The sequence below is a fragment of the Varanus komodoensis genome, unplaced genomic scaffold (assembly GCF_004798865.1).
Source record: "Varanus komodoensis strain SLA01 unplaced genomic scaffold, ASM479886v1 scaffold85, whole genome shotgun sequence".
NCBI classification, from domain to species: Eukaryota; Metazoa; Chordata; class Lepidosauria; order Squamata; family Varanidae; genus Varanus; species Varanus komodoensis.
Window position 1 is genome coordinate 2084307 of NW_025336543.1, and position 14703 is coordinate 2099009.

Consider the following 14703-nt stretch of genomic DNA (forward strand, 5'->3'; position numbering starts at 1 on the left):
AGTTGCAATGTATGGCTGTGAAAGTTGGACCATAAGGAAGGCTAAGCACTGAAGAATTGAGGCCTTTGAATTGTGGTGCTGGAGAAGACTCCTGTGAGTCCCTTGGACTGCAAGGCGATCAAACCAGTCAGTCCTAGAGGAGATCAACCCTGACTGCTCTTTAGAAGGCCAGATACTGAAGATGAAACTCAAATACTTTGGCCACCTACTGAGAAGGAGGGACTCCCTGGAGAAGACCCTGATGCTGGGAACAGTTGATGGCAAAAGAAGAAGGGGACGGCAGGGGATGAGGTGGCTGGATGGAGTCACTGGGGCAGTGGGTGTGGGCTTGGGTGGATTCCGAGAGATGGTGGAGGGCAGGAGAGCCTAGAGAATATTGTCCATGGAGTTGTGGTGGGTTGGGCATGACTTTGCGACTAAACAAAAACTTCCCCCTCTCCCCATTGAGCATGAGCAGGCAGTGTTTGGAAATTGCAGGCTGCCTGCTGATCTCCCCATTAGGACGGCTTTGCCTGTCCCATGATATATCCCATAAGGAAGAATCAGGTGCTTTTCAGGTGCTGCCTTTCCATACAAAATGCATCCTTGTGTTACACCTTGCACAGGAGGCTTGGTTTTAATTTTAAACTACACAGGCAGGGCCAGCTTTGGAGTCCAGGGGGCCCCTCAGTGTGCCCCTCCCAGTGGGTCCCCACTGCTGCCCAAACCTCCGCTGGTGTCAAAGCCCTCCCACTGGCTGTTAAGAGTGCAGAGATCTCCAAAGCTGCATGGAAGAGGGAACTGCAAAGGACACGATTTGCCACGTGTGCATTAGGAATGTGAAAGGAAGGGAAAAGGGGTGTTTTTCTCTTCTCTTTTGGGTTTCTCTTGATCCTCAGCAGCTTCCTTCCCACTGATTCCAGCACAGCTTGGGCTGCAATATTTGATGGAATGTTTCTCCCAGCCACCATCTGGCCAGACACTGCACACCACTTCTGAGTCCTTTCCTTCAGGATGAATGCCACCGCCAAGAGTTTCAGTCGGAGGCACCAAGGAAGAGGCCCTGCTCCACAGCAGCCCACCCAGTATGGACGCATCTCCCCAGGTGGCTCCAGCGGGCACTGACACCACTCTCCTTCCGGTGCCAGTGTGAGGCTGCCCTTTATGCCAACGTGCTTAACAATTCTAAAAAGTGCATGGGAGGGTGAGTGGGTGTATCAGCTGTTTTAAGTGGCCTCCTTGTAGTAACCTGTCTTAGTTGTTTTAAAAAAGTAGTTTTAAAATCCGTGTAGAGGAATTTTATGACTTTTTACTGTTGTGTATATTTTATGAATATACACTGCTGAGAGAGCTTTGGTTATTGGCTGATATAGAAATAAAATTAATGATATTAGTAATGAGAGGGAAATGAAACTTCCCATCCCCAGGCCTGGCAAAGTTCTTCCCCCATTCTTTTTTTTTAATAAGTTTTATTCTTAATATATACCTAACAAAAAAACCCTAAAAAGCATCAATCATCGATAACATCAGACCTACTGGGTCAGCCCCCCACATTTTTTCTTTTTATGTTGAGCTATAAACATATTTAAGTCTATGCATAGTCCCATTTCTCTAGCCAATGATAAAAAGAGTCCCAAGTTTGATAGAAGTCTGTATCTTCTTTCTCCTTCAGAGACAAAGTCAATCTGTCCATTTCCGCACAGTCCATCTTCTTTAGAATCAGTTCATCGGTAAGTTCTTCCCCCATTCTGAGGGTCTATCAAGGGCATGGCAGGGCTCAAATCATGCAGGCTGTGCGTCTCCTGGCATATCCCAGGAATGCCTCTATCTGGTGTCCTCCAACAGTGGGGTCAGAGAAGCACCAGCTGCAGAAAGCACCCACTTTCTGCAGCCTCACGGAGGAAGCTTGACCTCCTCTCTGAGGGTGAATCTCTGCACCTGGGAGAGTGGGGAGAGGCAAATATTCTGACAGTCCTTGCAGAAATGTCCACCTGGGGACCACCGGTTTTTGCAGCCAAAACTTCATTGATGACCCTGGGAAAAAAGAACACATTTGCCTGGTGTTAGAAGGGAAACCAGGCAGGCCTCTTTGTGCCAATGGGGCACCAGCACAGAGCCCAGGGACGGTTTTGAGGGGAGGCGTGGCTGAGGCTTCCCGAGGGTCCACCGCACAGGGACTCACAAGGGCTCCAGGGACGAGCCCCAGCTCTCCACCGGCGCAGCTTGCTTGTTCAGCTGCCTCTTGCTCTGGCCCAGGTGGTGGGAAGGAGGGCAGGAGATGCCGGCCTGATGGCTCACGGTCTGCCAGGCAAGCAAGTGTAGCAGTGCTGAGGAAATGGGGCAGCTGGTGGCAGCGGTGGCGAGAAGGCTGCTTCCTGAAGCAGGGCCCACCAAGGGTGTTGTGCCCCAGGCCCCCTGAAACTTGGGAGACAGCACTGCCCGAGAAGACTGTCTGCTCACAGCCTGCCTTCCCTTGGGTTTCTGAGGATAACCTCTATGTATGGTCAAGCTGGAATGGGCACTGGAATTCTCTCAGGAATTTGGAACTTTCTTCACCTCTTCCTGCCTCCCGAAATAAAAAGAGAATAACATGTTGGTGATGTCAATCCATTGATCCACCTTGACTTGATGCATGGCCCATTTGTGGTTCCTCACTTGACCCACCAGTGGAAGAACAACGTATCAAGCTATGCCAAGGATCGGCATGTTCTGATCTAGCGACTGTTCTGCATCCGACTTCAAAAGCTTCCTGAGTCTTTTTCATACTGTTTCTGTGCTCATGCGAATGTTAGCAATGCAGGGAAAAAAAGTAGAAGTCTGCTCTTCTAACAGTGAATGCATATTTCTTTTGTGAAAGCGGGTCTCTGTGTGGCTGGTATGTAGCGTAGCAGTTTTGATGCTCAGCCAGTAGCCTTAGCAAAGTTGCTGTTCCTCAGCCTAACGATTGCGCAGGGCTGTTGTGGGCTACCTGAGCTTGTTTGAGGGAGGAAGTTGGGCAAAACCAACGAAATAAATAAATCAAATTGTAAAGATACAGAAAATGTCATGTACACGGCGATTCTCTCTCTCTCTCTCTCTCACTCATACACACACACATTCTCATCCCACAGTTTTCTGGGACAAGTCCCACAGAATTGACTTCCTAGGAAGTACACTTAACACACCCACCGGCGCGACCAATGACCCTTCCGTATTGTGAAATATTCACATTTTTGCCCTGCTATGGCATCCTTCCTACCCACGTGCTCTCTCCTTGTTTCACGGAGAGGAATACTGCAACAAGATTCAGGAGGCTTCTTTCTCCCTCCGCCACTCCCAGGAACACACACATGTACAAACACACACGCGAGCGCGCACACGTGTGCATACCCACACACACTTTCTCCCAGCCCTCCACCCACAAGAGAACTTCTGGGGATAGTTTGGAAGATACTCTGGAAGGGGAGGGAAAGGAGGTGGAGAGCGAGAGCGAGAGCGAGGGGGGAGGGCTTGTTTGCTCAGGCAGCGCTGCCTCTCCCGGGCCCCGCGCTTGCCTGCTTGTTCCCCACCGCATTCCCCAGCCGGTCGCCCGTGACTCAGGGGCCCAGACGGAGCTCCCGGCCGGCCGGAGCCGAGGTGGGTGACTCCAAGAAGCGGGCGCTGGAGCGCAAGGCAGGGCGGGGAGCCGTCCCGGGAGCGGCGCGGCGGTGCGGACGGCTGCACCAGCGGCGCAATCCTGCACAGGTTTGCTCCGGAGTGCTCGGCGAGGCGCGCTCCTGCGCCCGCTGCGTCTGAAGCCGGGGAAAGCGGGCTGGCCTTGGGAGCCTGAGGAAGGTGATGTCGAACGGGCTGTGCAAGAGTGATGCTGGAAAAGCGGCCGGTGCGGCGCCCTAGGTGGTCGCCTGCACAGCTCTGTGCCGGGAGAGGCGCACGGAAGCCGGGAGCAGCAGGTGGGGAGGGAAGGGGGAGAAGAGGGGCGGCGGTGGAGGGCTAGGCGGAGATGGGGCAAGAGCTGGCGCCGCGAGCGCGATGAAACCGAGCCGGCCGGAGGGCAAGGGGTGGGGAAAGGGGGAGGCCGGGCAGCCTCCAGGAATTTGTTTACACTAAATCAGGGTTAGCACACCACATTTCCTCCTGACACAGCCGCTTTCCCTCAAGAGAGCAAACGCTTTGCAGTCCGCAGAGGCAGTGCCTGGCTGAGGAGAAACTTCCCCTCTGCGATTCTGCCCCTCGCGCGAAGTTTTTTCTCAGGAACCTTGCCAGAGAAAATGGGCTCAGGCTGCTCAGCCCCTGTGAGGGGAAAGTCGCTAATCCGGACTCTGAATAAAGCAGTGCTAGTCCAGAGCCCGGACGGGGCGTCTGTCTGCAAAGGCCAGGCGCGTTAGGAATGAGCACCTTGCAGGGAGAGTGAGGGGGACGCAAGCCCGCGTAGCGCAGCTGAGAGGGCGCTGGAGATCTGGGTTCTCGGCCCCCTCGGCCAGGAAGTCCTCCGGCTGACTTTGGAGCAGCCACTGACTCTCAGCCCAGCTACCTCTCGGGACTGTTATTGTTGGCAGGAGTGAATGGATTGGAGAGGAAGCTTTTACATCACCTGAAGTTCCTTGCAGGAAGAACCGTGGGATGGAGATGTAGTCATGCAATAACTGCATGACCCATCTTGGCCTGATATAACTTCAGAAAGAGAAAGTTGATAACTTATAGTGATAAGAGAGAGCAAATTGGACCTATGTGGCAATTTTATATTGCTTGAAGTTAGTGCCATTCTAGCCCTTGTCGTGATTGCACCATGGCTGAGATGCATGCTTGTCTAGGGTAGCAAGTGTATACCCACTTTCTTGGGAGTAAGTGCCTTTTAACCCAATAGGACTTACTTCTGAGGGGGTATGCACAGGATTGTGTGGTACATCATTCATCGGAAACACAGACATTACAACTTTACAAATGCTGTAATTTGATCTACCTTAACAAAAGTATTCCATGCAGAATCCATAGGAATATGTCCAACTTTTAATGCCATAACTGGCTTCGAAGAGATGGATTTCTGTAGGTTTCCATGCCAATGGGTTCACATACCTACCTGCTTTCATTAACACGCGTTGCTCACTGGTGCATATGCAGACTTGTCTGAAAGGAAGTGTGTAGCAGATAATTTAAGGGCATTCATAGAAGAACGTCCCTCCCTATCCGTAGAACTTGATCAGGCTGTTATAAACAAAGTTGCTACATCCCACTGAACAGCAGTTTCAGATCTAAGAGGCTAAACCTTGGACTTTACCACTGGCGTTGTACTGTTGCCAGACTTGGCAAGCTTGTTCTGAACACCGGCTAAAAGACATACCTCCCAAGAATCTGGGAAGATATTAACTTGGCATGGTGTCATTTGGGATAAACTGGAAATGTGTCAAGTGCCTGGTAAATTGACTTTCTTATCTGTGCATCATCAGCTGCTTGGCAACAGTTCAGAAAATTTTCTGTGATCCATCACGGAGAAGTGTAAGTGGTTATGCCAGTGCCGGCTTCTGTCCCGCTTCAGAGTACACCGTTGCTGGTCTCATTCTGACCGGAATACATTTTTTTTTCTTCCTTTTGCTTTTGCCAATCCAAAGGTCCAATTCCCCACCAGCTGTATGTCTAAGTCAGCCTTTGGAAAAACCACCACCACTATATCCAGATTTATATTCACCAAACTGCTTGGCCAACCTGTGCATGTCTATTCTGAAGTAAGCTGCACCAAGCTCAGTATGGCCTAAGCTTGCATCTCGCTTTTCTGCTTACCTTAAGTTCAATGATGCTCAGCCCTAGGATTCACTTCTCTGGGTACGAGCCCCACTCCTGTAACACTTTTGTTTTCTCTAGGCCTGGGATGCCTAAGGACAAAAACTGTCGCTAAACTGCTGGTGTCAGCATCATAATAATTATTTTAGTATCTTTCATTTGTCATTTTATCAGATTTTACTATAGCCTGTTTCACTGTTTGGAGATGGTTGTGGGGGCAGAAACACATGGTACAGATTATAGCCATGTGACCCCTATTCTTGTTTACCCAGGCAGCAATGCCAGCAAGTTCTTTGGGGCTTACTCCCAAGTGCATGTGTGTAGCAGTACAATTTTTAGTATTATTTCTTATTGCTATTGTTACAGTGATACTCCACTTTTCTTCCTCTTGCAATTAACCCAAGGCAGCTTACAAGGTTCTCTTCATTTTGTCCTCACCACATCAAGCGCCCTGTGTGGGAGGCCAGGCTGAGAAGCTGTGTCTGGCCCAGAGTCACCTGGTGAGATACATGGATGAGCGGAATGAGCTCATCCATGAATCTCCTAAGTCCAGCACTCGAACCAGCATGCCGCTTTGGCTCTGCTCTTCATTGGAACTGCACCACAGGAATATGGATTTTAATTAAAGTTCCCACAGTGCAGTTTTAATGAATGATCCTGTTAAGGTCTGTTCAGGTCCCTGCCTTCTGTTTTCTCAAGGGTATAAGACTCTGCAATAAGTAACCTCTGAACAAGAACCAAAAGGCACACAAGGGCCAGGTTGCAACCCTGGAGGGGCAGGGGACATTCCCTGTTTGAAGGCATTGTCCAGTTGAAGGGCTCCCTGTCCAAGTTCATTTTAAAGATGAAGACGGAGGAAGGACAGACCTTCCTGTTGTCTCAGGGAAACAGGCTGAGCAGGCCTGTGGGTCACTTAGAATGAAATGCTTTGCATGCCTTAGCAGAAAAGTCTCCCCAAATCCTCAGCATTCTGTAGCCAAAAAATTGCTGCTGAAATCTGGTGACAAGCTGCACCCCTGAAATTCATGGGCAAGCCCCCCTTGTTCCCTTTGCTCAACAAACCACAGCATTGCACAGGCATTGGTTTCTGTTCTGCTTCCCATAGAAATGCTTTCTAGTTTTCTCCATGCATATACAAATGTTTGCGCTCTTAGGTCTCCTCTTTTTTAGTAGTGCATTTCCTTTTTTTATGGCTACATGCAGGTTTGGCATAGTGGTTTGAGTATTGCTCTAGGACTTAGGAGATCCAGGCTCTAGTCCCTATGTGGTCATGTCTCTTAGTGGGTGATTTTGGGCTAGTCACTGACACACAGTGTAACCTACTCTACAGGGTTGTTGTGAGGATAAAAATGGAGAGGAGGAGGGGCTCATGAAAGCTACCTTGGGTACCTTGCAGGATGAAAACAAACAAACTCAACATGCTGTTACTATAAGAATATGCAACTGACCCCTTGTCTGCCTTCCATACTGGCCCCTTCCTTTTCATTAACCCACCTCTTGGATTCAGTCTCAAGCTCTTATATTTGTGAAAGGAAATATTTCTATAAGAACCATAAGAAATTGGCCTGTGATGCCATGGATCTGCTTGGTTTGCATTTTCAAGCAATCTTATCCCATTCATACTCACTAAACCTAAACATGAATTGGAACCCAGGTTGTCATAAAACGCCTCATATTTTGAGATTCTGAAATGAAGTTCATCTTTCTCTCAAAATGATTTTTTTCCAAGAAATGCTCAACAAAAAAGGTACAGGCATACATATATATAAAAAATAAAAAATCAAATCCAGTGTGGACAAAAGACAGAAACTACTCAAGAGTGAGAAAACGCTGAGAAAAAGTGAGCTTGACAGATTCATTCATCCCTAGAGTTATGGTCAGTTATGATTAAAAGTCACTAGGTAAAATGATGAGCATTAGAAATGCCTTGGATTTTGTACAAAGCATTCTTATGTTAATATGTACTACAGTAAATTAGCCTTAAACATATTAGGCCATCTTAATTTCATACCTGGCTTTTCTACATTGATTCCTCTCACTTATGTGTTAATCACTGCAAAATATCTGGCTATAGGAATGGAAGAGGCTGGCCAACTAACACATTAGAACTACACATTACTTCTGCTATGATTACATTATTGCATATGTACCAATTTATGTTACAAAACCCATTCTGTCTTCTAAGGGCACAACTAGACAAGAGAATAGAGATCTGATCCTTCCCTTCCCGCTGTTGCTCTTATCGTGGAGAGTCTCAGACCCACACAGCTCTACTACAACTCACCCATAGATCCTCCAGCAGATATTGATCTCCCTTGGCCCTGATCCCTGTTACAGAGTACTGCTGTCATCTTACAAAGTCACCTGCTTATAATCTGCAGGTTGCACTTCAGAATCTGCTGAGAAACAGTGCTGGTGGTCAGATGCCACATCTGGGGAACCTCTTTCACAGAATAAAACTGCACTGTCAGAATGACAAAGAAGGATTCCCCAAGATGATTCTCCACCTCCAAAGACAGAAGAGGGGCTGTGTGTTTGAAATGCTCCCCTGTGCACATAAACCTATCCTCGCATAGAAAAAAAACATATTACCAAGAAGGCTAGGCTAGAATCTTTCACCCTGATAAGCTAGCTTGTTAGAGCTGGGGGTGGGGGATGTAGTTGTAGTATCTTTCATCTATATTCTGAAATTTATTTATTTATTTGGAACACTTGTATGCCGCCCCATTCGCAAAAGCTTCGGGGTGGCTTCCAATACAAATAAATAACTATACAAATGCATTAAAAATCTGGAGACATCCAGGCGTAGATATAAAAACAATAAATAAATTAACAATTAAAATAACGTTTAAATAAAAAGGTATCGGCCTGGAGCCAAAAAACAAATAATGACGGCGCCAGGCGGACCTCTCTGGGGAGCACATTCCATAAGTGGGGTGCCACCGCAGAGAAGGCCCTCCTCCAGGTACTCACCTTCCTAATCTCTTTCACGGAGGGCTCCTGGAGAAGGGCCTCTGCCGCCGATCTCAAGGGGCGGGAGGGCAGATATGGACGCAAGCGCTCCTTTAGGTAACCAGGTTCCAAGCCGTTAAGGGCTTTACAGGTGATAACCAGCACCTTGAATTGGGCCCGGACTTCAATGGGGAGCCAGTAAAGCTGACGGAGGACTGGGGTTATATGAGAACAACGCCCAGTCCCCATCAGCAACCTGGCAGCTCTATTTTGCACCAACTGAAGTATCCAGACTGTCTTCAAGGGCAGCCCCACGTAGAGCGCATTACAGAAGTCTAATCGGGAAGTTACCAATGCATGTGTCACTGTCGCCAGGCAATTGTTCTCCAGGTAGGGATGCAGCTGATGGATCAGCCGAACGTGAAGGAAGGCGCTCCTCGCCACCGCTGTTACTTGAGCTTCTAATGACAGCTCTGGGTCGAGGAGCACTCCCAAGCTGCAAAATACTGCTGTCACCAAAGAGCTGTAATACAGGAGAATTCTCCCAAGTATATAAGTCAGGTCTTGGGTGGATGATAATTCTGCCTTGTCCACTTTGTCAGGCCAAATACTGATCCTGCTCAGGAACCTCAGAGGACCTGTTCTATACCCATTCCAGGAAGCATCCCAGAATAAAAGGATATTGGTGAAACTTACGCACACACACCATTCACAATTTAATCATACTGGACATATGACTTGAGAGTACTTCGCCAATGTCATGCTGAATTATGCCACGTGTTTGAAAATGCATCAATTTCATAGTCATTGGAGACTGACATTGGATAAATAGATCCATTGAGCCTTTTCCTCTTGCTTAGTTTTTATTAAATATAAGAAGCCAGCTTATGCTACAGTCTGGCAAACACCCAAGGTTGACTACCCTGACTGGTGGTTTTTCTCGAGGGTTATGATAATTCTCTCTTTGTCTGTGGCTCTGGGCCGTGTGTGCATGTGTGTAAGAGATTTACTTGGGATTCTATGTCTCAATGGTTCTGCTTTCAGGTCAGAACTCTCCAGAGAAGAGTCGGATTTATAAATAGCTTCCTGTTTATTACAGCCGTCACATAAAAGACATAACTTTCTTGTAGCAAAGCAGAACAGCTCATTCAGCTGTACGCTCTCTGCAGCACAGACACACAATGGAACAAAATAAGTTCCACAACCATTGGGACTAATCCACACCAAGCAAGTATCAGAGGAGAAACCAGACTTTCCATTACAGGCTTTTAAAGATGCATTGACTATGTCTCTGGCAGAGGTGCTTAACTCTTTCTGTGTAGCTTTAACTTGAGAAGGGAATGGTGTAACTGATACATGTGGCATTCAGTGGAGCCTCCATACCCCAGCTGGCTTTCTGCCTTCATAACTAGCTTTTTTTATTGCTTTGACTGAGCTCAAAGTTATGTTTGACGGGAAAACTAAGTTATTTACTAGGAGAAAATGAGAAATGTATCTACAGCTATTTATTTCTATTATATATTAGAAGACAGGAAGAGTCAACTACCTTGCCTTCCTTACTCTGTTGCTAAACTCATGCAAATGCTTAACTTGTGTGTGAGCTGAAACTCTTCCTTTTTACCATCCGCTTTGCCTCTGTGGCTGCCTGCCGGTGCCCTTACTTTCATGACTCTGGGTCTGGTGTGCTGCCCCATTGGCTGAATGCAGCCAGTCAGATTACAGGGCCTCATTTAAAAAGCAATAAAGGACGTGGCTCAGTTTCTGGTACGTGCTAACTTTCAAGGAGTGAAGACCTAGGTAAGTTGACCCTGCTGGGAAAGGAGATTTTCAGATGAGGGGAGGAGATAATAGATGATGACTTGTTGGAGGTGATATCAAACTGCCAGGTGATTAAGGGAGGAATATAGTTTGATCTCAGTGGGCTATGCAGTGGTATGTAAGCTAAATAAATAAATAACACCCCACCTCCAATAAGACAAGCATGGCTGATTTTGCATCCAGTGTATACTTTTTTCACTCTGATTTGGTTTTGTTCATTTAAACTGAAATGAAAAACTGAACTGTCAATTGTAGGATGAGTCTGTTTCTGAGAGAGGCTGCCCTGTAAGACTTAAAACCTGAGTCTGTGCTGGTCCTGAATAGAAGCTACCCTGTATTTTTGGCTTACAAGTGAAGTCTTGCAACCCTTGGGCCTGCAGAGTGGCCCTTGCCAATATAGATCTATAAATTACCTTTACTGTTCTTTTCCAAATTTGGGTTTAGTTTAAGTATGTGCTTGAGGTACACTGCAAGTAATCAGGGATCTCTGTTACAGCAGATCTGCAGAACTCTGAAGTTTCTGCCTGATGCCCCCCGCCAGCAGGTTTTAAGTCCAGTCTGTGAGCTTTGGGATCTAGATCCTTTTGCTGTATGCTTATTGTGGCTTCAGCTCATGATTCATGTTTAAATGAGTTTTCAGTTATTATCTGAGATAATTTAATGAATGAATTGGTAATTATCCTTGAATGGGTGCTTAATTCCTGTGCATGAAAAGGTTTCGGTTTGCTTTGATATGTCGACACTAGGACTGAAATGCCTTGTCTCTGAGGCCCCTGGGCCACTGCCTGGCATACCCTTCTTTTGAGAATGCATCTCTGTAACTCCCCAGACACCCAGAGCTGGCGTCCAGAGTTGGCATAATTGGGCACCCACCGAGGGCCCAGATCCCAGCAGGGTCCCAGTGGCAAAATTCCCTGGCCGCATGCCTTCTCTTCACCTCCTTTACCTCATCGCTCTCCCGGCTCTTGCTTTGGCCAGGAGGAGGAGACGTAGCTGATGTCACTGCCTCCACACCCATCACCTCTTTGCCTAGCAAGCAGCTGATGAGAAAATGGAGGGCAGCAAGAGCAGCTGCTGCTTGTGGTGGTGGGAACAAGGTATCCCATTGACCATGTCTTGCTCAAGGGACCTAGAGAATCCTGCAGCTGGCACGGCAGGTAACTTGATGGTGTTCACAGTGGAACAAACCCACAGCTGGTCGTTCGCATTCTCTTCTTCTGCTAGTCTTCCCAGTTTCATATGGGACAGTGCTCTTAGGAACTTAATAGGCTCAATTTTTCCAGACATTGTGCTATGTTAAGGCTGGTAGCTATGCCTCCCTGCTTAGGAATCCTTGCATATAACAGGTATGAGCTTCCCCCAGTCTTATATTCATTATTTGATTTGATTTGATTTATTTGTATCTTGAGGCAGGGATTGTTTCCTGCTTACTGTGTAGCGTACAAATATCACTCTGATAGTATCAGCTTTAGTTAAAAAAATAAGAGAATGTTGCTAGTCCTTATGGTTGGGGATACAACAGACAATGACCATTACTGTTAGGGGTTCTCTGACTCCTTTTCATTGCTTCTTGCCTCAGTATCTCTTCCCCATTCCACAATCTTGGTTCAGTCTCTGGGTATTGAGCTGGAGGCTTTGCAGGAAGGTCTAGCAATCTTACTCCGTGCATACCAGGCGAGCTTGCAAAGCTGAGGGCAAACTCTGTAGCCCTGCAGCTGGTCAGGGGGTCTTCACCCAACAGTGATCAGATGACTTAGAGCCACTGTGGTCTCGTCTTGGTTTATTTAAACAGCTGGCTCCTAAATCTTAGCACCTTGTTTCTCTGTGCAGGCTCACTAGACTACCTCCAGTCCTTCGTGGAGGTTGCCAGCCTGATATCCAGTCCTTAAAACAAACAAAAACCACCCTTAATTCTATAGAAAACTAAAGAGTCGAGCACGGAACTTAAGTATGCGGCAATGTTTGAGAGTGTAGTGGGCAACAGATAGTATGTGTAAGCAAATTACAATACACAAACAAGCCACAAACACTCCGGTTCAGCATTCCAGGGATTGTGATTTTCCTGTTATCACTTTAGGGCTTAGAAGTATTTTGTTAGCACCATCACATTACGTAAATGGCAATTAAAACAGGTTGGCTATGTAGATTTGTGTGGTTGTCATGCCTAATGAACGCATACACTGAAGCTAAATCTTCCACTGTCAGCTCATAACAATATTGCTAATAAGTGTGTCCAAAAGCTCATTATGCTTGAGGAGCTGCATTTGGCAGTTGCAGAGTTGGAACATGTGAAGCCTGTGATGGTTCAAGGCAGGTTCGGTAACAAAGCGCCGGCTTCCGTTCACTCGACAGCCTGTGGAACTTCTGACGCTGATGAAATGGAGGAGGAGGAGGCGGTGTCTGTGCTGAACAAGTGCTTGGCTTGGCTGTGGAGCCAGATGGCAGGGCTGCGGGACTCTTGCACCCAGCTAAGGGTCGCAGAGGATGGGAGGGGCAAAGCGGATCCTCAGCACAGCAGCTGGAAGTCCATCAATGAAAGGACGAGGGGGAAGAGCAGGCTCTGGGGTCTCTGACAGACCGCAAGTATTCTGGCTACCTGGGGAAGGGATTCCACTTACAAATGGAGGCCAAAACGTGGGGTTTGGGTCAGAGCAGTGAGGAGGTTGAGCCCTGGGAGGGTGTCAAGGAGCCGGATGGGAAGTAGGGCAGGGCGGAGCTTGTCCTACGAGACGGAGTACGGTGGCTGCTACAAGGAGCTGAGCTTGGGGGGCGTGCGAAGGCAATGGTTAACTGGTTCACTTATTAGGCTGGTATTTTGTATTGCTGGGGTGAGGAGAGGCAAGATGCTTTGCGGGATTTTCTGCCTCAGGTGCCAAGAGGACTTGCCTGCCCTTGCATGCTGTGCACCTTGACTTGGCGGGGAGGAGGAGCCGTTTGCTGTTTCACCTCAAGCAGCAGAATGTCTTTGGTTCTCCTGCGCGTGGGGGCAGGGGAGAAGTTGCTGTGATCCAAGCTTTTGCTTGATTGCACGCATTGGTATTTTGGGCATTTTGACGTTCCTCGATTCCAATCCTTTAGGATTTGAATGGCTGATGTTCCAGATTTTGGCCCTAGGTCAAAATCTGGGAATGTCTTACGTCCAGTTCTAAATATACATCACATTTGGCTTGATTCAGGATCTGCCTTCTGTGAAAGTCCTTCCATAAGAGGAGGAGCTTTACTTGCAGAAGAACATTCTGCTTCAGTTCAGAAGATCTGCCTGCAGACTTCTGGCATGGATGCTGACTCTCTAACTGGTATTTTCTGGAGGCTGGAGTGGATAGGACTGGGTGGGAAAGTCTGCTTTCACCAGTACCGTTTATCCAGCTGAACCCAACCCTGTGTGTTGTGGTATTTGGCCCGAATGAAACATTTGAGCATTACCATTGTGTAGATGGCAGGAAGCCCACTGTTGTGTGTATGTTTGCACAACAGATTGTTGTTTCCCCCCCCCCCCCCCCCGCCAGCATTCCTTCATGCAGCATGATCTTATTGAACATTTTACAGCAACGAAGTAGCGCAGCTTCTCATGCCTGGTGATCCTTCTTCTCATGGTGTCTTTTTCCCTCCAGAGTGATGGGAAGCAAAGGAACTTGGGACATGGAGTGCAACGGGAGCGCGATTGTGCCAGAAGAAAAGCACAAGCAGCAGGAGGAGGAGCTTCAGGACAGAGGACAGTGGACCAACAAAGTGGAATTTGTGCTGTCCGTGGCTGGAGAGATCATTGGCTTGGGCAATGTTTGGCGATTCCCTTATCTCTGTTACAAGAATGGAGGCGGTGAGTGGCCAGCAGTCAAGATACATGATTTTTCTAGGGTCGTTTATTTCCTGGAGACTATTGGTCATTACGCAACAGACCAGAAACAAATGTTAAGCTTGCAACATGGCAAATCATATGCAATATACAGATTAAAACATAAAACTGGCTATAAAATTTACAACAGATGAATGCCCTAATCATAAAATCATCAGATGGGCCAGCCCAGCTGATAAACTGTTGGATAAGAGCACATGTAGTCATCAAATTTTGTGCAGCGGACTGATTTCTCACCCTCTGCACTTGGGCTTCCTCTCAGCAAGAACAGAACTGCCTCCTACAGGCTGCCCTGCCTGAATCTGTGCCAGAATTGTTGGTTGAGGGGGAGCACCAAATGAGCAGTA

At 47.6% G+C, this 14703-nt stretch overlaps 1 protein-coding gene across 1 annotated transcript in view; it reads left to right on the top strand.

The window, feature by feature from the left end:
* The first annotated feature begins 3526 nt into the window (after window positions 1–3526).
* The window catches only part of SLC6A12 (solute carrier family 6 member 12), a 56843-nt gene continuing 45666 nt past the window's right edge, over window positions 3527–14703 (top strand). Inside the window, exons 1-2 of the mRNA XM_044417028.1 lie at window positions 3527–3594; window positions 14115–14320. Of these exons, the coding sequence (XP_044272963.1) occupies window positions 14119–14320 (202 nt within the window). The 5' untranslated portion in view covers window positions 3527–3594; window positions 14115–14118. The remainder of the gene's footprint in view (window positions 3595–14114; window positions 14321–14703) is intronic.